General features: G+C 42.2%; 1 protein-coding gene across 1 annotated transcript in view; it reads left to right on the top strand.

The window, feature by feature from the left end:
• Window positions 1-24,227, top strand: part of EVPL (envoplakin) — a 45,426-nt gene that overhangs the window by 11,155 nt on the left and 10,044 nt on the right. The window contains exons 2-16 of the mRNA XM_044453973.1: window positions 3,308-3,410; window positions 5,118-5,272; window positions 5,484-5,607; window positions 8,289-8,414; window positions 10,120-10,158; window positions 10,782-10,943; window positions 11,825-11,932; window positions 13,113-13,208; window positions 14,777-14,902; window positions 17,264-17,410; window positions 18,601-18,755; window positions 20,454-20,551; window positions 20,911-21,092; window positions 22,170-22,348; window positions 22,567-22,705. Coding sequence (XP_044309908.1) covers window positions 3,308-3,410; window positions 5,118-5,272; window positions 5,484-5,607; window positions 8,289-8,414; window positions 10,120-10,158; window positions 10,782-10,943; window positions 11,825-11,932; window positions 13,113-13,208; window positions 14,777-14,902; window positions 17,264-17,410; window positions 18,601-18,755; window positions 20,454-20,551; window positions 20,911-21,092; window positions 22,170-22,348; window positions 22,567-22,705 — 1,939 coding nt within the window. The remainder of the gene's footprint in view (window positions 1-3,307; window positions 3,411-5,117; window positions 5,273-5,483; window positions 5,608-8,288; window positions 8,415-10,119; window positions 10,159-10,781; window positions 10,944-11,824; window positions 11,933-13,112; window positions 13,209-14,776; window positions 14,903-17,263; window positions 17,411-18,600; window positions 18,756-20,453; window positions 20,552-20,910; window positions 21,093-22,169; window positions 22,349-22,566; window positions 22,706-24,227) is intronic.

The following is a 24,227-nucleotide window of genomic DNA, read 5'->3' as shown; positions in this document are numbered from 1 at the left end:
TCTTCTCATGATGTGCCGTTTGGACGAGGGCTTGTTCCCCTTTCCCTGTGATGAATCCATGCCAGCTGCAGTCATTCTTGTGTTTGTGTCTGAGCACCGCTCTGCCGTGCTGTTTATATTTGGGCATTCACTTCATTGATCAGCAATGGACTGATTTATGTAAATCATTGAAAGGTCATCCAATATTATGGGTGTTCAGAAGTTTGGCGAAAGAAGAGTCTGACACATGTACAGTACTAATGATGCACAAGGAATTCCTACTCTTCCTGTCTCTGAAAAAAGTAATACTTTGGTAGACTTTCTTTCCCTGAAAATAAACTTGGAAAATACTTCAACTTTTAATCCAAAGGAAGGCAATTGCCGGTTTTGGTCCCAAATAGCAAATATTCCTGTTTATTAAAAACAGGCAATTGAATTATAAGAGATTTCTTAAAACATATCATAAACACTGGCAAGGCTGATTGTCCATAGAGGGGGATTTTTCATTAGTGAGTGGCATTAATGAATGTGAAATTACACAGGATGAACTTCAGCATGCATCTTGTGAGAATTATTAGAAGGCTAATATCCTTGTCATGATCAAGCCTTGGCCTGGAAAGGGCTGGGGTTGTCAGCAACTCCTCTCAAGGGGCGGTGGCCCAGGTAGCAGGGTTGGGCTCCAGGTCCTGCTTACCTTTCTACTACCTTTCCTGCTTCTGCAGATTGGGGTGGGCTAGCGTGCTAGCCTGGGGCACACACTGTTCTCTATCCAGGTGTTGCACGCATTCTCTCCTCTGCAGCAGAACAAGGGTGGATAGCCTGGAACATGAGATTTAGGAGGAAGCAGCATGCATGTCCAAGAGAGGGCTAAATGAAGGGAGACACAGAGATGAAGGCCACCAGGGAGGATCCCTGGTCCAGTCTCTTTCTGGAATCCTGTGAAAATGTCCCTCTTGTATAAAGCTTAGCGCGTGCACAGCCCAGGTGTCACTTTAAAAGTGTGCTCTTTTCGTAATATTGAACATTAAAATGATTTTTTGGTGTTTTGATTTGTGTGATTAACCCTAACCCAGGGGCCTTGTCGCTGCCACTGCTCAGCTGAATGTCTTATGCAATTTGGTGCAGTGGCAACAGGAGCAAAAGGTTGCTTTAAAAATGAAAAGTTGCAGCTTGCCGCCAAATTTTAGTCATACAACTGGGAAAAGAGACTGTTTCGCTTTAAAATAGCCCCCTTTTTGCTACTCTACCACCAACATTGCAAACTGGACATTTTTGCTTTTAATGGGAGCTCTTTTTTATTTATTTGTATTTATTTGAAACATTTTTATGCTGCCCCCGTCGCAACAAAGCCTCGGGGCGGCTCACAACAAGAACAAAACATAACAAATTGTACAATAAAAATATTAAAACTCTTTTTCCTGAAGATCAGCCAGATTTTGTGCCATGGCAGCCCTGGCAGGGGCCTCAGAAAAGGCTCATGAGCTGCATATGGTCCATATGCTGCCCACCCATTACACAGAAAGTTGTATAAGACATTTAAGAAATAGGTTGGAGGACTGACACACATCAGTGCCACAGAAGAGGCCAGGGCCATTAAACTCCCAGAATCCACGCTCCCTACCAACCGTGCAGGAAGTAATCAGTACCCAGCAGGAGATGCTGTGGTCATTTGACTGTGGGATCTCCTTTGACAAAGAACTTCAGGAATCGGCCACACACTCCCTGGACCCGATGCCCTCCAGAGGTCCTGAACTTCAGTCCCCGTGCAAAGGGAGCGGATGTTTGTTTCCTGTCTTCAGCAGTGAGCATGAAATGGGCTAAATCTGGGGGAGATCTGCTTTCAAATAGCAGGGCCCTACCTGGTAAAGCAAAATAAACATTCTGCTCGTGACTTGGGAGGTTGCTTTCAGTGGCATCCTGTGAAGGACACATGATCAGCAGAAGCTCATTATTAACTTTGATTCGATGTTGAAGTGCAGCTCAGAAAAGCTGGCAAAATTTCATACATAAAATGCATTAACCCAGCAGGTCAGGTGCTGAAACAAACACAGAATTCGGATCAGAAGGTCTGAAAGGGACATTTTGAGCTAAATATTTAACAGAATGGAAATCTATCTTTGGAAGAGTTACTGTGCAGTCCCGTATTTGTTGACTTGCCTGACAGGGAGGCTTACTCCTAGGTAACTGGGTGTATGAGTTCAGCCTTAACGTTGCAGTTCTATGCAGTGGTGCATGAGGGTATATGTGTGCAGGACTGAACGCAGTGAAGTGTATTCCTCTGTTGAACACAGTGGGACAACGTTAAATATGCATGTTAGAATGGAGCAGCACCTTAGTTTACTCAGGAAATCACTTCTGCATAAAGAGCTGATACATTTAAGAACTAACGTCTTTCAGACGTTATTTTCCTTATCCCAGTCCATGTTCTCCCCTGAGAGAAATAGAGAACAGCCCTCCGGATTCCCAAACTCCTTCCCCAGTAGTGCAGGAAGAAGTAACATGACCAGTGGGAGGTCCTGTGGCTGTCTGACTATATGTTCTCCCCTGACAAAGATCTGCAGGAATCAGCAGTGCCCCAACCCAGCCTTGTTGCATGGGGTGCCCTCTGCAAATTTTAAGCTTCTGCCCCCATCAGCTGGCATGGGCAGAGGTCAGGAATGCTGGAAGCTGGGACTTTCGGTCCAAAACCTGTGAGGGAAAGGCTGCCCTTAAGCAGGATGAATCTGAGCATAAAGTCAGAATGGAAAAGCCCCTTAACAGCAAGCATTAGGACATCTTGCCACGGGATTGTCAGCTTTTGCGGATCAAGCAGCATGTATCTGGGAAGAAGCACATCCTCACAGTGTTCTTCTATTTCACTGTGTTTCACAGAAATGGAACATATTTGTGTTTTTCTTTTCTCTACTGTATTTGTGGAACCTCTCCATTTCAGCATTTTCGCTACACTCCCCTGAATCCCCAGACCACAATATAAGAAGCACCAGTTTAGAGGACAAGCTCAGATATGGTTTTATTTACAGTGTTTTGAGAATGCCTGTATCTCTTATTGATAACCCTTCTTCAGGGCCAACTGTTATCATTCTCCTGTGTAATATGTGGCAATCCCATTGTTGTTGTCGTCGTCGTCGTCATTGTGTGATAACAGAACGGCCATGATATTCCAGAGAAGAGGCAACTTTTAAATGAGTCTACGGCAGGGACCAATGCCCCAGTTTGAGTTCTTGTACTGTAGTGTATTTTGTGTGATACTTGACCCTGGCCTTGAGTAAAAAATCTAATCAAATCACTTTTATCTTAATCCACTTGATTTCTGTTTTCTTACCTTCAGGTCCTCAGGCAGCAATGACCTGGCTGTGCTCATCTCTCGCATGCAAAGAAATGCTGATCAAGTGGAGAAGGACATTCTTGAAACGCAGACCAAACTTAAGCAGGTAAATTTGGGAGGCTGCTATGAGGACCATAACATGTGTGGGAAATGAAGACATATTGGAGAAAGCCCCAAATACAACAACCCTGAATGATCTTGGGGTTGTTGAAGATCACAAGCTAAATATGAGCCAACGATGTGATGCAGCTGCAAAAAGGGCAAACATGATTTTGGGCTGCATTAACAGAAGCTTCACTTCCAAAGCATGTGAGTACTAGTTCCCCTATATGCAGCACGAGTCAGACCTCACCGGGAGTACTGTGTCCACTTCTGGCAACCAGGATGATTGGATGGAGGCAGAAAAACTAGAAAGGGTACAGAGAAGAGCAATGAGGATGATTCAGGGACTGGAGGCAAAGCCTTATGAGGAAAGATTGGGAGAACTGGGCACATTCAGCCTCCAGAAGAGAAGACTGAGGGGAGGTGTGATAACACTCTACAAGTACCAGAAAGGCTGTCACAAAGAGAAAGGATAAGATCATTCCAGAGTGCAGGACAAGGAATAATGGACTTAAGTTAAAAGAAACAAGGTTTAGACTAGACACCAGGAAGAATTTTCTCACTGTCAGAGCAGTATGACAATGGAACATATTGTGAGCTCTCCCTCACTAGAGACATTCAAAACGCCTCTGGACAGCCATCTGAGTGGGATGGTGTGACTTGGTGTCCTGCAACAGCAGGGGGTTGGACCCGATGGCCTTCTGGCCCCTTCCAACTCTACTGTTCTATGATTCTATAATCAGTTGTGCATATGCACCAAATGCCTTGAAGATGCACAAAGTGCTTAATTCAGGCTTGATTTTCTTTTGAAAATTGTTCTGGCATCACACAAGAAAGGTAAATTTGTTTGGGCTTTATTGGATATGAAACAATCAGAGAACTGCCTGAAAGTACCAAAGTATATTATAAAATTAAAGAGTTGGGTTATTCTCAAAGACAATACAGTTCAATCCCTTGCAACAGGAAGTATCTTTAGGGCTGTTCTACATGAGGAGTTTAACCTGCTGCTTTATGAAGGCACCTTCCATTTTCATCACAGGAAGAAAAGTGTATTATTTACTCATGTTTGCTCCTGCAATTTGTATTTCTCTGGCTTTCTAAAAATTCTGTTAACTAAGCACAAGGTGGTACTGTGGTAGAATTGCAGTATAAACTACAGTATAAAAAGCTTTGCCACTTTTATGGAGGCTTTTGTTCTGGCTTGTTGGGATTTGAATTTTAATAGCAGATTTTCCTTGCTCTGTATAAAACACTGTGAAAAATGGCTGGGAAGCATGGGAGAGGCCCTGTAGGATGACAGCACTGTGAGAAGTCCCTGCAAGCTTTACTGAGTGCAGGATTGTGAGCACACAATATACTGTTTGCTTCACATAGAGAAGCTCTTAGCACGTGGAATTGATTGCCACCAAGCCTGTTTTGCATTCTGTCTTCTGGGAAGCTGCTGTTTCCAGGTCTTGAAATACACTGGCTCCGCCTCCCTTGTTTTCTCAGATATCTCTACATTCCCACAACCCCTACAAGTCTAGTACCTTTTTGTATCTAGAATGTAGGGGGAGCATTGCCTTTTCCTTCACCTCAGGGAACAAAATGTTTTGGGCCAGAGAATGACATTCCATTGCTAAAGGACAACACTTGCCTTCTGGATCTGAAACTACCCTCTGTCCTTTTGGATATGAATGAGACTTACACACCTGCAATTTTCTGGCTACAGGATGTCAATAACCAGCGGCAGAGCAAGCCTTTGGAGTTCCAGCAGGAGAATGCCAAAAACCTGAAAGAGGCTGAAACTCTTCTAAAAGACCTCTTCCTAGATGTGGATAAAGTCAAGCGTATGAGGCACCCTCAGGCCATGGAAATTGAAAAAGAGTGAGTAATGGAGTTATCATATTTGTAGATTTGTACCTCCCGAGATACATTTAGTTGAATGCATGGGTGAGACACATTTGGATGCTTCACAAGAACAGGGGGTGAATTTCAAACCAGCCTCAGACCCCTCAGCTGATTCAGAGATTTGGGGCAACTCCTGGAAGGCCACCTAATTGTAATAGATATGCCGTCTTGATTCTCTCCCACAAAGCATCAAGCAGCTCCATGACCGAGTGACAAACCAATGTGCCGAATATCGAGTTCTCTATGAAAGCTTTACACTACCTGAAGCTGGATCCAAAGTGGACTGGGCAAAAATTCTTGAGCAAAAGCAGGTAAATGTTACACATTTGATACTTTGGCACCTTGTTTTGAGCAAGTGCCACTTACTAGGAAAGTAGGACGTTAATTCCAGTAAGGAGAACAAAGACCATGAGTAAAAAGGCCACTGTGGGTATAATTATGCAGATTATAAACACAGTGAGATTTTGTTCCTCTCTCCTTTCCACCTCCATTCCTCAGCAGCAATTTGCCAGGCTTGTTTCCATCCCCAAATTTAGGAATGGCTTTTCAGGTTATGTAAGAGGCTGCCAGGCAGAGCTCCAATTTATGTAGAGGCACTCTCACTGCATGACACTTTGGCACTGCTAATATTTGCATATATAGTGGCTCATTGCTTTAAGCATGGGTTTGTTTCATCCATGCTGCAGTTTTGCCTGTGTACAAGGCCATGTCCTCTTACGAGACACGTAACCGTCCTTCATGTCCCTGCTATCCCAGTGCATGAAGAAGTGCTAAGGTCTGCTTTGCCACAGGCAAAATTGAAGGGGTGGATTATACCAAACCCATTTTCTCTAACCTGTTGAAATGACCCTATGAATTGGCCCTTTGATGCTAAGCAAATCAAACCAACCATTGGTAGCAAACAAACCTATCTGCAGATGTTTTCAAGAATTCTCCACAGGCAGCTCGATGGTAAAGCTGCCTGATAATCATGCTTAGACCCTCCTGTTACCACCAGCACCGAAGGAACTATAGCAGAAGGCCTTGTGCTTTGTTAAATGTACTCCCTACAGCAAACCTGGGAGAGATTTTATAAGATGTAAATAACTTCTAGTTGCCTAAAATCAAAACAAACAAACAAACAAACCTCATTTTGATTATGGCTCTGAAGGAAACCCTCCAATGCAGACCCACTGCGGAGCATCCCTTTTGCCAGACACTTGGGGAAAAGGAGTGCCCAGTGTGCATCTGAGCATGGTGCTTCTGTTAGGGACTTTAACCCCAAGGGGCTGGTTTGTTATCTGTCCTGGAAAGATAGACAACCACCGGCAAGGTCCAGCAGGAAAGCTCTTCATTGAAGCATGCACAGTCATGGGCCATATTGCTCTATCCCCATCTGCACTTTGATCTTGCCTTCTGCCTGTTGTTATCCTGTGAATGTAGGACATGCTGTTCTGCCACATTCCACACTTATCCTAACGGTGGACATACAAGCAGACGGAGGCCAGTCATTATCTTCCGAGTGGGTATCCAGTAGTTCTACTAGTAAAGTGAGATTAGATATGCTGTTCTAGCTGAACAGTTTCTGTTCCACTACTACTTAATTCATACACTTGCAAAAATGTGAATTTTATTATTGCTTCCGTGCCTCTTTCTTGAGGCTTCAGAAGGGAATTGCCTAACATGGCCCTGTGCCCTATTTTACAGAGCAGTCCTTTGTTTAAAGCGCTGTCCAGTTCAAGTCTCATTTAGTGCAAAATGGCTATAAGCAAGAGGAGCAGTGGGTCCTTGAAGCGGCTACTCCTCTGGACAGCAGGCCGGGCAGGCACACAGGTCGCCTGTCACAGCCTTCCCTACCAAGATGAAAAGCATTGTATTTCTATCCTATTTCTAAATTTGTGTCTATATATATAAATCAGCATCTTAAAGTTCCATGCAGACCTGTACCTCTTTTGCCTTCTATTTTGGAGGTCTAGAGTTGTCTCACCTATAGAGCACTTATCTGGTTTCTATCCCACCTTTTTTCTTGCAACAAACTCAGAATGACTTACATCATTCTCCTCCTGCTGATCTCAATCTTATCTGCACAACAACCCTGTGGGGTAGGTTGGGCTGTGAGTCTGTGACCGACCCAGAGTCACCCCATTGGCTCTGTGGTTGAGCAGGAACTAGAATCCAAATCACCCAAGTCCCAGTCCTACACTCTTAACTACTACACCACACTGGCTCTATATCACACTCAAGTGTCCATGTTCATCAGGGGCTGAAAGAGGGTCTGTTTTCTAATGCACTCATTCCATGCCCCTCCAGATGTTTTAGCCCACAGTTCCCATCCATTCAAGCAAGCTTGGCCAATGGAGAGGGATTATGTGCCACAAGCTGCCTCCTAAGTCCCTAGATGAAGTCAGATTCTCTGCTCTGGTGTTCACTTATAATTCCAAGGGGTTCTGAACAGTGCCAGAAAATCCATGCCTGTTTTTTTTTTCTCTAGTGTTCTAGCTAGGAACTGAAGAAGGCAAAGCAGAGCCAGAAGTCATTTCGCCTACCGCCACACCTAATTGTTACTTTGGAATTTGATGTGCGCCACAATTACATCTCTGAGTATGCCACCCTCAACCCCAGACACAAGGCCTCATTATAGCGTTTTCCTTACATGGTGTCAGTAAAATAAAAACCCTGTCCAATCCACAGACTTGGAGCAAAAGGGATCACCCTTTCCATGGCAGAGAGAGGCTTGGTGAGGGCAGTTTTACCACTAATGCCATGAAGCCTTCCCAGATGGCCCCACAAATATCTCCCTCCTCTGCTTCTTGCTCCCATCATAATTTTCCCTACCAGCTTTCTCTGGTGCTGTCCGATCTCCAGCCAAGAGTACCTTAGTGCTGGCCTTGCCACAAAAAGCCCATATATGCCGTTCTTGGGGCAGGAAATAACAAGGGTGAACATGTCCTCCTCATCTCCAAATAGCTCTGAAAATGCATAGCATGATGGTTTACTACTGGGTTTGTTGCAGAAACAAATCAATGCCGGGAAATATGGGCCGACTATGCCAGAACTGGAGAAACAAATAGCAGAGCACAACATTTTGCAGAAGGAGATAGAAGCGTATGGCCTCCAGATCAAGAACCTCCATAGTCAGGTAAAATGGCATCTTCTCCCCCCATAGCCAAGATGTGCAAAATGTCATCCCACATCTGTGCTCCTGAACAGCAAGGACAGCTGCTGAACGGCAAATCTTGCCTGTTTTTAAGATGTTGAATTCAGTGCAGGTTTTCCTTACAATAATATTGATGCATTAAACTAGTCTTGTGAACTTTTCCATCTGTGTTCAGTGTGTTCAAGAAGTAGGTTGAATTATCTATATTCTCGTGAAACATACCAACCAACAAGTAAATTCCCATCAATTTTCACCATATTGCAAATGTTTGCAGCAGAGCTTCCTACCCTTCTGGAATTCACAAGAGCAGTTGCTACCATTTAGGCTGCTTGTTAGTATTTCTCTTGGCCTCTGGCCTCTGGAGGGGCTTCTCATGTTGTTTTAAAAGGAGAAATGAAATTCTAATGCATGTCTTTGTTGGGCTCCTATAGCTTCATTTGAGGGATATGGTTGCTGTTTGCAGTTGTGTAACAAATGAGCATAAGTTACATAAATGAGTCAGGAGCTTGTTTGTGTGTATAAATTGTGAAGGATGCTAATGGCGTTGGTTATTACAGTCCAAAGCGCCAATATATGCTGGGTTCCATACAAACATGTAAGAAAAACTGTGCAGGATCTGGTCCCACATCTTGCCCACACAGTGACCAACCGATGCTTCTGCAAAACCCAGAAAGAGAACATGAATGCAAGAGTGCCCCTCTGCTTTTCTGGGCCAGCATGCACAAAATGCCTCTGATCCTGCAGATAAGACATGATCATGATGACTAGCAGCCCTTGATAGCAAAACAGCCCATGTTTGTCTCTGTTGGAGAGTGCTCTTGATTTGTGGACGACGAAAAGAATAGGGCAGGCCCTGCTCAGACTACGTACTGCATGTCTTTGGAGCATCCCAGCATACCAACCAAAGCTCCTGTACCCCCATCCCACCCTCTGCAGGGAGTTTCCAGGTAATCACAATAAAGTCTGCAATTTAGGCTATGGCCTTCATTAAAGGGTCCTTAGCATAATGGTTATTAATGGATCTGAGCAATGGCTGAGGTATGTTTAGTTCACCAGGTCAAGACGAATAGCAACCTCTTGAGCTTATGCCCCACTTTAGCCACTGCTTAGTTCGGTGATGATGGGCCATGATCTTGATCACTCCTTGAACCACAGCTGCCCTGTCAGAGAGCTGTGGAATAATAACCAGAGAAAGTGAAATTGCCCATTAATAGGGTGGACTGACTGTAGCCAAAAACAAAGCTGAGCTAATGAGCGGCTTCCCTTTGCCTTTCTAAAACGCTACAGGTAGTCTAGTTTGAAAAGATGAAACAAATCAGGATACTCTGATTCATGAATATTCAGTATTGTGTCATGTTCCCAATAATCAAGGCAATCATGAATCTGATCAAGTTAAAGTTGTAAATCTCAGATTAATATGCTTCGGCATAAACAATTAACACTTTGAATGGACTAATAATGTGAGTCAAAATCTGCTAAAGCAAAGATAATGTTTGAAAAACTGAGAAGACATTACCGCATATGAGTTGTATAACATTAATCTGCACTTCTGCACTATATATGTACCAGTCCCTGCAATAAAACAAGTTCTGTTGTTGTTTTTAGCACATTCTGTAATCTCTGAAAAATATTGCTCTTAACATGTCAATTATTTGTCCATGTGATTTCCCTCTGGCTTGCCAAATAGGAAGCAGCAGATTTAAAGAGCCACTACAAAGACCTGCTGGTAAGACTCTTTTTCAGTATAAAAGGGCCTTTTAAAATACTAATTAGGCCATTTTATTACTTTGTTGTCTGATCCAGACCAAAGTGGTTAGGAAGGGGAGGCAGATTTAGTGCTCTTCTAAGCTGGACTGGTCTGAAACATTTCAGGGCTCATTGGAATGATGAGGAAAGGGAAGCACCACTGATACAAAGCACCTGAGTGTCTCTGGAGCCATGTTGAAATGCTACCTCTTCCCACAATGCCTTCTGGAGCTCCAGTGGGGAGGCATTTCACTCAGGTTAAGAAGCACCATGATTTCTTGAGCACAAGTTCAGATTTGGTCACCCATCTCCCCAGTGCACCCCAGTATACCAGCCTGACATTTTCCATGTGGCGGTCCTGAAACAATAGACATAGGCACACCCCCAGTTTCACTCAGCCTCCTCACATGTCACACTGGAGTACCTCTGTTTTTCATTCTAAACCATCTCATTGATTTTTATGAAAAGCAACAGTGATACAACTAAGGTCATGGAGTTGTTGGGGGTGGGGAATTATAAAGCATCCTGTGCCCTCAAAGAGATTTACTGAGATTGCAAAAAATGTGGTCAAGACTTTTACGTCTTTTTTCTCTGATCTGGCAGAAAGCCTCGATCTGGCGAGGTCAGAGCTTGGGCAGCCTCTATACACACCTGCAAGGTTGTACAAAGGAGCTGGGTTACCTGGCAGAACAGCAGAATAAGATCTCGAAACAGGACTGGAGTGACCAAATGATTGATCCCCAGTCAGTACGGCGGGAGTATGAGGTAAGTGGCACCATACAATCTGTTGGAGGGGAGTGGCAGATGCTTGTTTTATATTGTTAATTTATTGTATTTTAATTGATTTATTTGTAAGCCGCCCCGAGGCTTCGGCAAATGGGGCGGCATAGAAATTTTATGAATGAATGAATGAATGAATGCAACATCCCTTTGGATGAGAATTCAGCCATGGCACTTAGGGGACTTCATTTTCCAAATGTATCTTTAGCCCACAAAGTTTCAAACTGCACCAGTCCACAGTGAGCTTGCACTGGTGGAACATTAAAGATTAGTGTTGAAGGTTCCCCACTAAACCATCAGTTGGACTCCTTATGCCTGCCTCTTGTCTTGGTCTTGATGATGTCCTCCATTGTTTCATTCAGATCCTAGAATTAATTTCAGCTGGTATGCACTATCACTGACATCTGATCCAGTTTTCTTAGAAATTAGAATTTAGGGTAATTTTAAAAGCTAGTCTTTAATCCCTAGAGCTCCTAAGAAGCATGACTGAAACAAATCACCCTCATGTGGATGCCATTAATTTCAACTGAACCCTCCAAGTCAATGCTGCAAAGAGTGTCATAGGAGAGCTGGTGTGGTATGGTGGATAGAGTTGGAATGGAATTTCAGAGGTCCAGGTTCTAGTCCCCACTTAGCCATGAAGCTCACTGAGCAATTCTGGGCCAATGAGTGACTCTCAGACTAACCTACCTCACAGGGCAGTTGTGAGGATAACATGGCAAAAGAGGATTAAGTATACTGCTTTAGGCTTTTTGCAAGAGAAAAAAACTGTGATAAAAGTTTGAATGGGTCTTTTCTCCTATCCTGAAAGCATTCTCTCCGCTTTAGAGCTGTTTCTATATTAGTCTTTTTCCTTTCCCTTGCAGGATTTCAAGAATAATGACCTCCTTAACCAGGAGGAATATGTGAATACACTCCAGGATGATGGAGACAGGATGATTGAACTGAAACATCCAGCAGTGAGCCCAATCCAGGTAGGTGCGGAATTTTGAATGTAAATCTAATCTATTTTTAATTTATTTGAAGCCATTTTGTCCTGCTCTTTAGCTGAAAAAGGTTCTCAGAGTGAAGTACACAGATTAATAGTTTTAAAAGGCCTCAAGATTTACAGTCTAGAAGACATGACAGAAAAAGAAAAACGTTTGGGAGGAGAAGGAAAGAAGAAAGCAAACAGAGGCATTAAGCTGGAATCAAAATAGCAGAACTGATGGCCTGGACCTACTTCTCTTTTCTACCTCACCTCAGCCTGATGGAATGACTGCTGCCAGAAAGAGAGAAACTGGAGGAAATAACATATGCCATAAATAAATTCTTTATTTTTTCTGGGATTATCCTGCTTACTCTGCTATATATGCCTATTTATTAAAGCCTCTCTTGGAGTATGTTTGAAAGGAAGTGATTTCTTTGTGATATGTTACAACTGTTAATATTGTCATCCAGCAGTATAATGGTGATGTAAGACCCTAAAGGACATATTGCTTGCCAGCCTATCCTACCTCTCGCATTTTCTCACTGGCAGTTGGCATTACCATGAAATACATTTCTCTCAGTGCTGAAAAGGGACTTGTGTTGGAGTGAGACTCCACCTCTCTGTCTTGTTCTCTCTCTTTTGGATGTGTTACTTTTCCTTTACCACACCTCCTACAGCAGCAATTTTTGTAGTGGCACCCTGGACACTTCCTCAAATTGCCAAATGTGCCCACAGCCCGGAAAAATTGCTATTCCTGGCTCAGAATACAATGCAGCATTTCAGCAACCCAGTTTTCTGGGGTGCTGTAAGATGCTGCAATCTGAAGGCACTGGAATTTTGCAATGAGGTGTTCAATATACAATTGTCTGTACTCTGTTTGTGCAACTGAATGCAGAGAAGTGCATTTTGAACGTTAATATCTAAGAAATGCTTTAGAGCATGCCTTTAATGCATAGTTCATGGAAGCTAATTTGTTCACTTGATAGAAAATAAACATATCCATTTTCCTTTCTCAGGTTTTAGAGGGCATTTAATTGTATGTGTCGCATAACATAATTTTCTCTCTTGTCTAGATTTATTCCCTAGCAATATCTACTATTATCAGTCTTGAGAGAGACAGAGAAGGAACTGAATAGAAAGAGCTAGACTGAGAGATTTTAAAACTATTTCTTTTTTTATTACAGGCTCACCAGGAGGCCCTGAAGAATGAATGGCAGAATTTTCTCAACTTATGCATCTGCCAGGAGAACCACTTGAAAAACATAGAGAATTACAAAAAGGTAAACTGTTTTTTAATTATGTGTATTGTGAAATTGGAAATTAAAACAAAAAACAAAAACAAATGAACAACAAAGTAAAAATAAAATGAAATATTATAGTTTTATACATTCTTTGAGTGAATCCATTACAACAAATACATATTTCTGATGCAAATTTATATATTTTATATATAAGTATACTACTGGTATTGCAGAGAACTATGTATTGAGTCATACAAATGGAGTCGAAATATCCATACATTTATTTATTCATAAATTATGCTTAAAAACCACCTGTTCAAAGACTGAACATTTCATCAAGTGTTATAATATTGTGCTATTGCAGATGCCTATTTATCCTTCCAGTGTTGAAATATTCATCTTTTAGCTCTCAAAAGGGTGTGGAAAATCCATTTACATGGACTTTGCATTGTTACAGGAGGAAGGCAGATAGTTAAGGAGAGCATTAAATATTATTAAACAACTTTCCATTACAAAACTTATCCAAATTTTTACTTTCTCCCAAAAGGAAGCAGCCATTGGGTGCTGCCAAAATATATGATTAAGAGAAGCATTAGCTTTACCCTACCTCCAACGATTTGATTAAGCTTTTATTTTAAAAGAACATCCATTTTTGCTGAATTAAATGTAACCTAAGATCTGTTACCCTCTTTGAGACAGATACCCATGAAGCACTCCATCGACTGCACAAGACAGGACGCGCCAATCCATTATTCCCTTAAGATCCTGGGTATCAAATTTGCTCGCCAATAATAGATACTTATAAATGTGGATTGTGGGCTGGTGTTGGCACAGAAGTTTCTACCCCTTCTGATTACACATAGAAAGTCCTATTGAAATGTTATCTGTTAAAATGCAAAATGTTTGTACAAGTTCAGAACCATAACGTTGTTGCTGACCCTTCTACTTCACCTCGAGCACCTACAAAGAATCAAAATACAATGAAAGCAATGAAAACATGCAAACAACATAAGTAAAACAACATTTAAAGGAGCAAGATAAAGTTACACTTTTAAAAAAACACATTAAATGACCTTAGAAAATATAAAGTTACAAAGCTCTTCATCTGGTGCCAAAGTGATACTAAAGGAATGTTACCTCTGGGAAGAGCATTCCATGGCTGGAGTGCCACTAAGGCCCATGTCCCCAGTGGCCAGCCAGTGCATCTCAGCCTCTGTGGAGTACTGATAAAATTAGGGCATATCTCTGACATGTTTAGGGCTTTAGCACCAAATCAAATGCACAAAAAAGCCCTGACATGTACAGAAATAGTGGCCAGGCAGCGTGGGGCAATTCCGTGCTCCCTTTGCTGCTGCAGTCAATCCCTACTGAGTCGCTCACACAGATCCCAGTCACCCTGTGTGCAGCTCATGAAGAAACAGTAGGCACAAACATTGCCATAAACACTGCAATTCTGAAGCTTGCTTTGATTGGGTGTAGTTAGAATATGCTTTTCTAAACTCTGAAAACAGTGTCAGTCTGAATACACACTCTGCAGAAGTAATGTCAAGGTTTCATGGCCAAAGATGCACCTCCTGACCTCTGTTTTTCTGTTCTTTTGTCTTTAGTTTTATGATGACGTTGAGACTGTGAACCAGTCACTAAACAAGCTGAACCACGACCTTGATACAAAATACAGCAAGATCAACAAAGACAGCTCAGGAGTGGTGTCTGAATTAAATCTTCAGCTGGAGGTGAGATCCTCAGCAGATCAGGGAAGACAACTGGGAGACTTCAGCAGATTCTTACACCTTTATTAGGGTTGGGGAGCAATCATGATCCATTAGTTTTTTGGATTATAGTGACAACTAAACCTAACAATTTATTTGCCTGATTTCATCTAAAGTCAGTTAGGTGTTGAACCAGGAAGTTACAAACAGGACCAATGCCCTTGATTCATACATACTCTTAACTGGAAAAGTAAGAGAGAAATAGGGGCAGTTCAGGAGAAGAGAGATGACTCATTGGAGGAAACTGGATTCTGTCCTTTGCATCATGGCCAGGCTTTTCTTCACAAATATAAAAATCAAAGCACAGAGAGCATGTTCAGATTAAGAGTCATGGTTTGAGTGAATGTGTGGACTGGGGAGTAGAATCACACTTCCCAGAATTATATGGATTCTATATAAGAATCTATATAAGAAATATATATATATCTTTAGATATATTGGCCAAATATCTAAAGAGCTTGTGTGTGACCAGGGACCCTTTTGCAGGGTTTCTGATTGTGCAGAGAGCCTACCCACCTAAAACTTGAACACACTAAAGTCCTTTCACACCTTCTGATAAATGTGCATGGTTTAGGAGTGGGGGAAGCAGGCATGAAGCCTCTGCCAGCTGTTCTTTTGTAGTTGTGGAGAAGGAAAAGATGTTACTCGCCAACATCTCCAAAATGGGGATCTCCTGCCTGGTCAACATGAATGATGTGACTGGGGAGCCACTCAGTCTACTGGCCTTGTATGGCATCCCACTAGAAGCTTTGGCTGGCTGCTTAGCATTGTGAATCTCAAACACTTGGTAGGCCACAATATATGATTGGTAGATTCTGGTCACCAAAAGGCTGGGGAAAAATAGTAATTCAACCAAAAATTCATGGAATTGTCCTATGGATTTGAGGAGAAAAGGTTTCATGGAATGGCCTAGCTTCCAAAATTTCCTTTGTCATACTGATCTGAAACAGGCACCTGCAAAAGCTTCTAGTGGGCAAACTTCAATAAGGTCCAAGACCAGAATGAAACACTGGTGCCCAGGTTCATTGGTTTGTGGACCTCCTGGAGATGGGCAAGCTAGCCCAGTGCTGGAGTTAGGCTTAGGTTGCTGTTCCAGGCTTAAGGGTCTCCAGCTCAGCAGTCTATGGCATCTCTGACTCAGGGGTTTCTGGTTCCATAGTAATGCTTGGGCCCAGTGCATCCTCTTTTAGCACCACTACTTTCTCAGCTTCTGAGTCTGTTTCGCGGTCCTCTTGGCTTCTTAGGTGATGAGATTGTCCTTGACTCATGTTGTTCTACACATTTACTTAGGAATAAAGCCCACTGTACTAAGTGGAGCTTACTTCTGATAAGACATGAATAGGAGTCCATGACTTATCTCCAACTCTACACCCCACAAATGGCATGAGGTAGACTGTTTCATCCTTGGACCTATTTTGGACAAAGAATCTTAGAGATTTTTTGCAAGGCCTTCTTTTTTAATATAAATACAAAGATCAAATAATTGTTCCTGGGAGGTCAGGTTTTAAAAATAGGCTGCATGGAATAGCGCATTATGAATTTATACATTTTATTGATTCAATCACTGCCTTTTCTGCAGAGGAGTAGAAAACACTGCATCTCTCAAATAAAATGATAAAGTGAGTTGATGGAGAAATCTGTCCATTCTGTTAAAGCCTCTGTGTTTGCAGATATTCAGCTGCTGTCCACTATAATAGCAGCACCCGTGAGCAGCAAAGGAGGCAGACATTTTGGTTGTTTTTTTGACAGCTGTAGTTTTGAATTTTCCAGAAGTTAAAAAGCATCTCAAAACAAGACTTATTCAGAAAAGAGGAAGCCACTCTGATTCTCTTCCCTTCTAAAGAATTTCACCAAACCCCACAACATTTTGTTGTTCAGTCACAAAGTCATGCCCAACCCATCATGACCCCATGGACAACATTTCTCCAGATCTTCCTGTCCTCCACCATCCCCCAGAGTCCACTCAAGCTCACACCAACTGCTTCAGTGACTCCATCTAGCCACCTCATTCTCTGCCGTCCCCTTCTTCTTTTGCCATCTATTGTTCCCAGCATTTGGCTCTTCTCCAGGGAGTCCTTCTCATTAGGTGGCCAAAGTATTTGAGCTTCATCTTCAGTATCTGGCCTTCTAAAGAGCAGTCAGGGTTGATCTCCTTTAACATTGACTGGTTTGATCTCTTTCCAGTCCAAGGGACTACCAAGACAAAACAGCCAATGCTGTGGTGGATAAATAAACTTGTTGACTAGGTACAGTTCTAATTTGGCTAGATGAGATATAAACAGTGTGGACCTTTATTCTACTTTTCTGCTTCTCCTTCCTATTTAGAAGGATGAGAAGACTGTGAAGCAAGCTGAGAGAACCATTGCTGAACTGAAGAGGAGGAGTAAGGAGATCAGTCCTTTGAAACTGCGCAGAGTCTGCCCTCCCCAGCCAATTACTATTGATGCCATTTGTGACTGGGATTTGGGTGATGTAAGAAGACACTCTTCTCATACGTGATGGATGCTGATCCAGCTTATGTGTTTACCTTTTTTCTAATGTGTATCTCACTAAGTTTACTAAAGTCTTGCTTACACTTCCTGCTGCCGCTAATATTGCCACTGCTGCTGAATCTCAACATCAGAAGGGAAAGCAGCTGGGAAGTACTTTGTGCCATGTGTTTCTATATGGAAGTGCAATGCAAGAGAACTGCACACTGACTGCTCTGCTTTTTGTCTAGAGGACAGCTATACGTTTTGATCAGACACACTATTGACCTGCTATCTGGCTCTTCAGTGCTGCATGGATTCATTAGGGGTGGGGTGCAGGTGTCAGAAGCTGCACAGTTCATTCACAATTCTCCCTCTGCTCCCACCCATCCAAAATTTTCTAACGATTCCACTCAATGGATGTTTGGACATTGCAAACTCTTGTCTACAATCAGTCTAACATGTAACAATTTTTGTACAATGGCCACCCAACTGATCATATGAAATACTTTCTGCTTTTCCTGCAGAATAACCTCAACCTCTTGCCTAGCCCTGATACAGGTTTCCTATATGTCTCATAACAGAGCCATGGAATCTAGGGAACTTAAAAGCCACCCTGTCCAAACTCCAGTAACACTGAATCTTTTATGCCCAGATATTCCTAAAAAGAGAACAACCAAACTACAATTAGTTCTTTTACTGCATGTCCTACAGAAGGGGCCTACCAAACAGAGAAAGTGTGTGCAAGTTATCTGTCATCTACTCCATTCTTATCTAAGATTTGGAACTACTGAAATAAAATGGGGATTCCTCAAGGGGTTGGTGCTAGGACGCCAAGCTCCCTGGTCCCTCTGAGAGATCCAGGAAGGGTCTGGCTGGATAAGGAACCTCTGCAGGCCCGATTAGTTTCATGGGCTGCAGGGTCCCTTCCCCTGTTGTAGGACAATACATGGTGGCACCATAGGGAGGGTGAGTTTTATATATTTTCCACCTACTCTGAGGAAGGTAATAGCCACAAATGTGTAGATTTAGAGTACATCCAAAAAAGCCAAGAGCATCTCTTAGTTTGAATGGTGAAGGACAGAATTTTGTGAAATTGGAAAAAAGCTTTGAATTTATCTTTATGGAAGAGATTTGCCATATTTGAAATTCACTTGAAACCAAACCCCTTTTCCCTCTCCCTGTTTTTTCTAGGTGAAGCTTGAGAGGGGTGAGAAGTATACTTTGAATGATAATAGCAACCAGGAAAACTGGATAGTGCAGAACAGGAACAGAGAGACTAAGGCAGCTCCTGCCATTTGCTTCTCCATCCCACCTCCAGATCATGAGGCCATAGCTAGAGTTAATAGGTTAGTATACAGCTTTTCCCACTGGTCTTGTTCTCCCCTCACACCCCACACCCCAAGTATATAGCTACAATAAGGTAAGAAAATATTTTCTGCCTATTTTTATTGGTTGTTTTGTTTTTACTGATAAATATCAGCTTTTGAGGATGATTTGAAAAATAGTCCCATGTCAGAGTTTCTTCTCTCTAAATCAGGAATAGAGTCCTCCAACATCATATAAGTTACTGGAGATTATGTCTATATTTAAATTATGCATGTATAGACTGAAAGCCTCTACAATCCGGTTCACACTTGCAGCAGCATGTACAAGATATGGATTTCTGTACCTGCTGTCTGAGCTCTGGCATGTCTGCTGCTCATGGTCCTACCCACAATCACTGTACTCATTAACAGAGTCTGTTTCCATTATCATGATGCCTTCCTAAAATGGGTTACATTCATGTTGTAATCACTGCATTGAGGTGCGTTGCATAAAATTATTCCTATTGTTGTGAACCCATCTTAAGAAAGTAACACTCTGTTTAGCCATAATCAGGATATATGATGCAGGCATATATTTAAAGGTGTGCTCCTATGCAAGTTGAGACAGGAAAAAAGGCCTACAATTCCCAGAATGCCTAAGCCCTGAGCCATAAAGACTTATTGACAGGTTATCTATTCTCTTTTCTTCTGGATCAGCTCTTTTCAAAACACACATTATTCATGTAGCCTGTTGCTTAGCACATCCTTTGAAACAGGAATTTTAATTAGTGTATGTCCTTGAAAATTCCTAACAAATTATTCTTTGTAGGTTCTGCCCAGTCCAACCAGGAGCTCTGTGAATGTGCGACATCTTTCCTAATTAGTACTCATTTCTGATACTTCCAGGACACCACATTTACCTCAAAGTGCTGCCAGTCACCTGAATCCAAATCTAAAATTTATACACACGCACGTGTATATAAACTATTCTGAAATTTCTAAAGCATCCTATATACCAGAGTGGACAGAAGGTAGCCTTATTAAAGCATAAGAATTCATAACGTTCCTTATCTTTTAAAGTAAGTTTCAAGAAGCTAACATAATAAAATATAAAATAAAATAAAAAAATACAGTATAATACAATACAATATGCTGCCACATATTAGCCAGGCTTGCTTACACAAGCAGAAAGATTAAAGTATAGTAGAAGAACCTCCCCACAAGAGACTTCCAAAATGAATTTAAATGGTTGCACCCTCATTCTGATTCATATGATCCAGAAAACACACCCAGGCTAACTAATCCAGTGACAGAAATAATATAATTAACCCAGGATACATCTTTCATTTGGAGCCCCAAATCTCCGGGACCATGCTGAAATAAAGGTAAAGGTGCACTGATGATCACTGTTGCATGTGATCCCCTGGGTTTTCTGGCTTTTTACTCCCATGTGTTTCATCTCCTGCCGTCTCCCCTTGAATCTTTCTACCTGAGCTTGTCCCCCTCCAGTCAGATGCTCTTCCCTGTCCATATATCCCTTTTTAAATAGATGTCCATAGCAGACTGGGTCTTTTAAGGACACACACACACACACACACACATGGAGATGTGAGTATATGAAAATTAGCATATGCAAATATGTGGGGCAATTTTGTTGTTGTTTTTGTCCTGTGGGCCTTACCAAGATCTTTTTGGTCCCGTTGTGTTGTGAACAGCATTGGCATCTTCTGTTGTGTTTAGGCTAGAAGATGAACTGAACACTGTAAAGCAGAAGAGAGCTACAGTGCAGAACACCCTAAGAAGCAGCCACAAGGAACCAGTTAATTCTAGCCGCCCGGGTATGTCAGCATTTTAGCTGCTTTCTATCTGGAAATTACAATGCCCTTGTAATGTGACAGGATGGCTCTGGCAAACTCAGCTATATATCCAAGGGCCTTCAAGATGCAAAGTCTCCGTTTAATATGCTGCTTAAACAAAACTTAATGGGGAGCTAAGACCTCTTAGGGAAGGAATCACTTTAGAGTGAATGTGGCAGATGAAAGAAAATAGTGTAAGCATAGCAATTATCCTCCTGAGCAAATTTGTATGTAAATTAAAAGTTCTGGTTTCTTTATGGACACACTGTTTAAGGTATGGTACACATAAAAGGCGTACCATGCCAATCCCCTTCAACGGTCACTACTGCTTTTCATTCCAGTACCAGTCAGAATATCTACAGTGGCCCAGAATGACTCCCAAGCTGACCATCTGCTCCAAAAATTGGATAGAATTGATGGTGACTTGAGCCAGGTCAGGAGAGAGACTTTTAGCTGCATGCGATCCCCACTGAACTACAGCGACCCTATAGAGGATCTTACTCAGCGAATCAGAGACCAGGAGGTAAGTGCTGATGGACTTGAATGTCTCGCTTGTCCATGATAACCTGATCACAAATATTGTCCACAGCTAAGCTGCTTCACCTCTATGGGAATTAACACTTTCACAGGAAAAAAGGAGTTTTTTGGTTGTGAGGAGGCTTATAATATCAAAACTAGATACCTGCACAAATTTATTGTGAAAAAACTAGTGATCAACCAATGACAGCCACTGCTTGGGCAGTTTGGAAGGGCTGTCAGAGGCTGCCACTACAGAGGTCACAAAAAGTTATTGGGATCACTGAAAATACAGGAGGAGGGAAGCAGCAGTGAGTGCAAAGTGGCTTGCAATTGGTAAAGGAGAGCTTGAGGCACCAATGCTCACTCCTAGTAACTCTGTAGTGCCAGAATGGCTTTTATTGGCAGTGGCCCAGGCAAGTTTGACAAGACCAGCAAGGGGAGTTGTTACCCAGAAAACTACCCTTGTTGAACTGCTTGCTTATTGCTTCCCTGGATATACAATGGGGCATGTCACCCAGGTTCAGATGATATGACCATCTATTGTGGTTGCTACAACCCCTACAACAAGCCATGGAGCATCAGGGTGATTTGTTGCCCACGTTATTGGAAGAGGTTCAGGTTCATATTGCAGTGATCAGGCCAAATTCACACAACATGACAAACTACCATGACTGGTTACCTGCAGTGAGTTGTCATGTTCTAGTAATCTAGTAGTTTTCTGGATAAAGAAAGGAGAGAAGCTTTGTCATACATGAATCCACTTGGTTTTGATTAAATTCCTGTCTGCTTTCTCATCTCTCAGTATTTTGAGAGCATGAATCTTGGCTTTCCCTTTGCTATTTTTAACTGTTTTCAAACTGTCTTCATTATAAATTTTGACTATTTGGCTACATACATGAAAGGAGTAGGGTTGAGATTCCTGTTGAGATGGAATAACTGCCTCGAAGTCCTCTTAGATGTAGATGGGGACCAAGGACCACTGGGCTGGGAAAACCAAAAATTCCACTTGAAATCAGCATTGGTCGTTCAGTTGGTGCCTGTTATTATCACACTGAACTTAAGTGTCTGCCTTTGTTGTCAGGGAATAGCAAGGAGACTTCAAGGGATAGAAGCAGAAAAGCAAACTGCTCAGAAGGAGTGTGAGGCCTATCTTTCTAAGAAACCTGTTGGCACCTCTGCCTCTCAGCTTCCTGTGACACTCAACAACATCAAGAACAAATGCAATGATGTTAAGATGCTTTCCAAGCTCTATGATGAAAAGTGAGTGTCATCACCAATATTTATTAGCAAAGAAAAGAGCTGTGCTTGTGCATGAAAGAAGAGGAAAAATCCAGAAAAATGTTTCTATGAAACCTTGAATATTTTAAGCTGGATGATACTGGGCAAGAGCTCTTTGCTACACTGGTGTAGAATTGGGGAGGGGGGAATCTTGAAGTGAAATGTTGCTTTTTGGCTTCATAATATCTCCCCCTCCTCAGAGCTAAAGCAAGCCTGAACCTGGAAAATCAAATTGAAAACACAGACAAAATCATCAGCACTTTTGAGGCCAAGTTATCTCATGATGGTACCATTCCAGCATCACCCAATGCACTGCAGGATCGTGCCAATGAACTTCAGGTGAGAGTCCTTTGGAGGCAGAAAAACAGGGGTGTAAGGTGAGAGGGAGCTGATTAATTCAACCTCGCTTTTTTTAGGGAACAGAGTGGGTTAATGAAATGACTTGCTCATTTGCTTAAAAAAATCCAGAGGAAACTAGACCCATTAAGCCAGGGCTTTGCAAGCTGTTAAAATTGCGCCTTTTCAGCTATTAAGTCTCCTTCATGAGGATCTTGCAACCCCTGAGAAATCAACTGACCACACAGATGGCCCCTTCTTGGCGTCTTCCAGTTCTCATCTAACTGGTTGTGCCTAAAATCACTCTTCCCTTTCCAGTGATATTATTGTTATTCCTCCAGAAACCAAAATGTAACCCACGACTATCTGTAGACCATGAGTTAATTCCAGGAATCCAAGTTGTTGCTCAGCTAGGATCTTAGCCAAAGTCAAATGGCAGGGGTTAAGATCGAGTGGCTTGAAGTTTTAGGTTAGAACCAGAAATGTTCTTTCATACACAGATGATTACTTGCTCCACCCTGCATTCCCCTGATCTACTCAGAAGGGTTGGGAGACCTTCTGGAAAAGATCTGGAGTGCATATGAGGGGCTATAGGGAGGAAGAGACGATGCAGGTAACTCCAGTCCATAGGCAGTAGCCTTCTACATGTAGAATTTAGCTAACCTAGCTTTGTTGAAATTAAAATTTGACTTTGTAAGCATTGGATAGGTATGGGTTGCAACAAGAAAGTCAGAACAAACTGAAATGGAGGGGTGCATGTTGGAACAGCAATGACTGAAGGAGTACAAAAATGGAGGCTGAGGCAGGCTTCTTGAAGAACCTGGCTCACCATCGTTGTGTTGACGTGTCTCTTTGATTTTTGCACCATATGTATGGCTCAAACAATTCACTAATGTAAGGGTGGTGGAGTGTAGCAGATCTGCTATGAGCTTTGTGCAAGCCTCTCTCTGGCTCATCAGCTCCTTAGCTCAGAGATATAGCACTTTTCAACAAGAGGCATTTATGGTGCATTCATTCTTCACTCAGGTTGTTTACACATTTTTAGATGCTGTTGTGACCTTTCACTTGTGTATCTAAAGAAAACATTTGGCAAGTGTTTTTTAGAGCAAGGAAAATGTGGTATTAAGCTGCAAAACACTTCTTTCACTTAAAAAATTGCATTATTCTGCTATATCACATTGCCACCTAGAGTGGAACAGCTATGTAGTGGAAAAAGCCAAAAAGGAAACCTTTTGTATGGACACTGTACTATATGGCCACATATGCAACAAGGATGCCAATATAGCTACATATGTAGCCAAGCATGCTGGTCTCTGCTCAGCCATGGAGTTGGGTAACTTTGGGCCAGTCACATACTCTCACTCTAACCTACCTCACAAGCTTGTTGTTGTAAGGATAAAGCTGGGATGAGAATGAAGAGGATTTAAGCTGCCTTGAGTTCCTTGAAAAGGAGGAAGACAGAATATAAATATAATAAATAAAGATCAAAGACTGCGTAACAACAGAGTACCTTTGCGTTAGGAAA

Source organism: Varanus komodoensis, unplaced genomic scaffold, assembly GCF_004798865.1.
Source record: "Varanus komodoensis strain SLA01 unplaced genomic scaffold, ASM479886v1 scaffold7_1, whole genome shotgun sequence".
In the NCBI taxonomy this organism is placed as follows: Eukaryota; Metazoa; Chordata; class Lepidosauria; order Squamata; family Varanidae; genus Varanus; species Varanus komodoensis.
The sequence above is the reverse complement of the archived record's forward strand: the minus strand, read 5'-3'. Positions and strand labels throughout refer to the sequence as shown.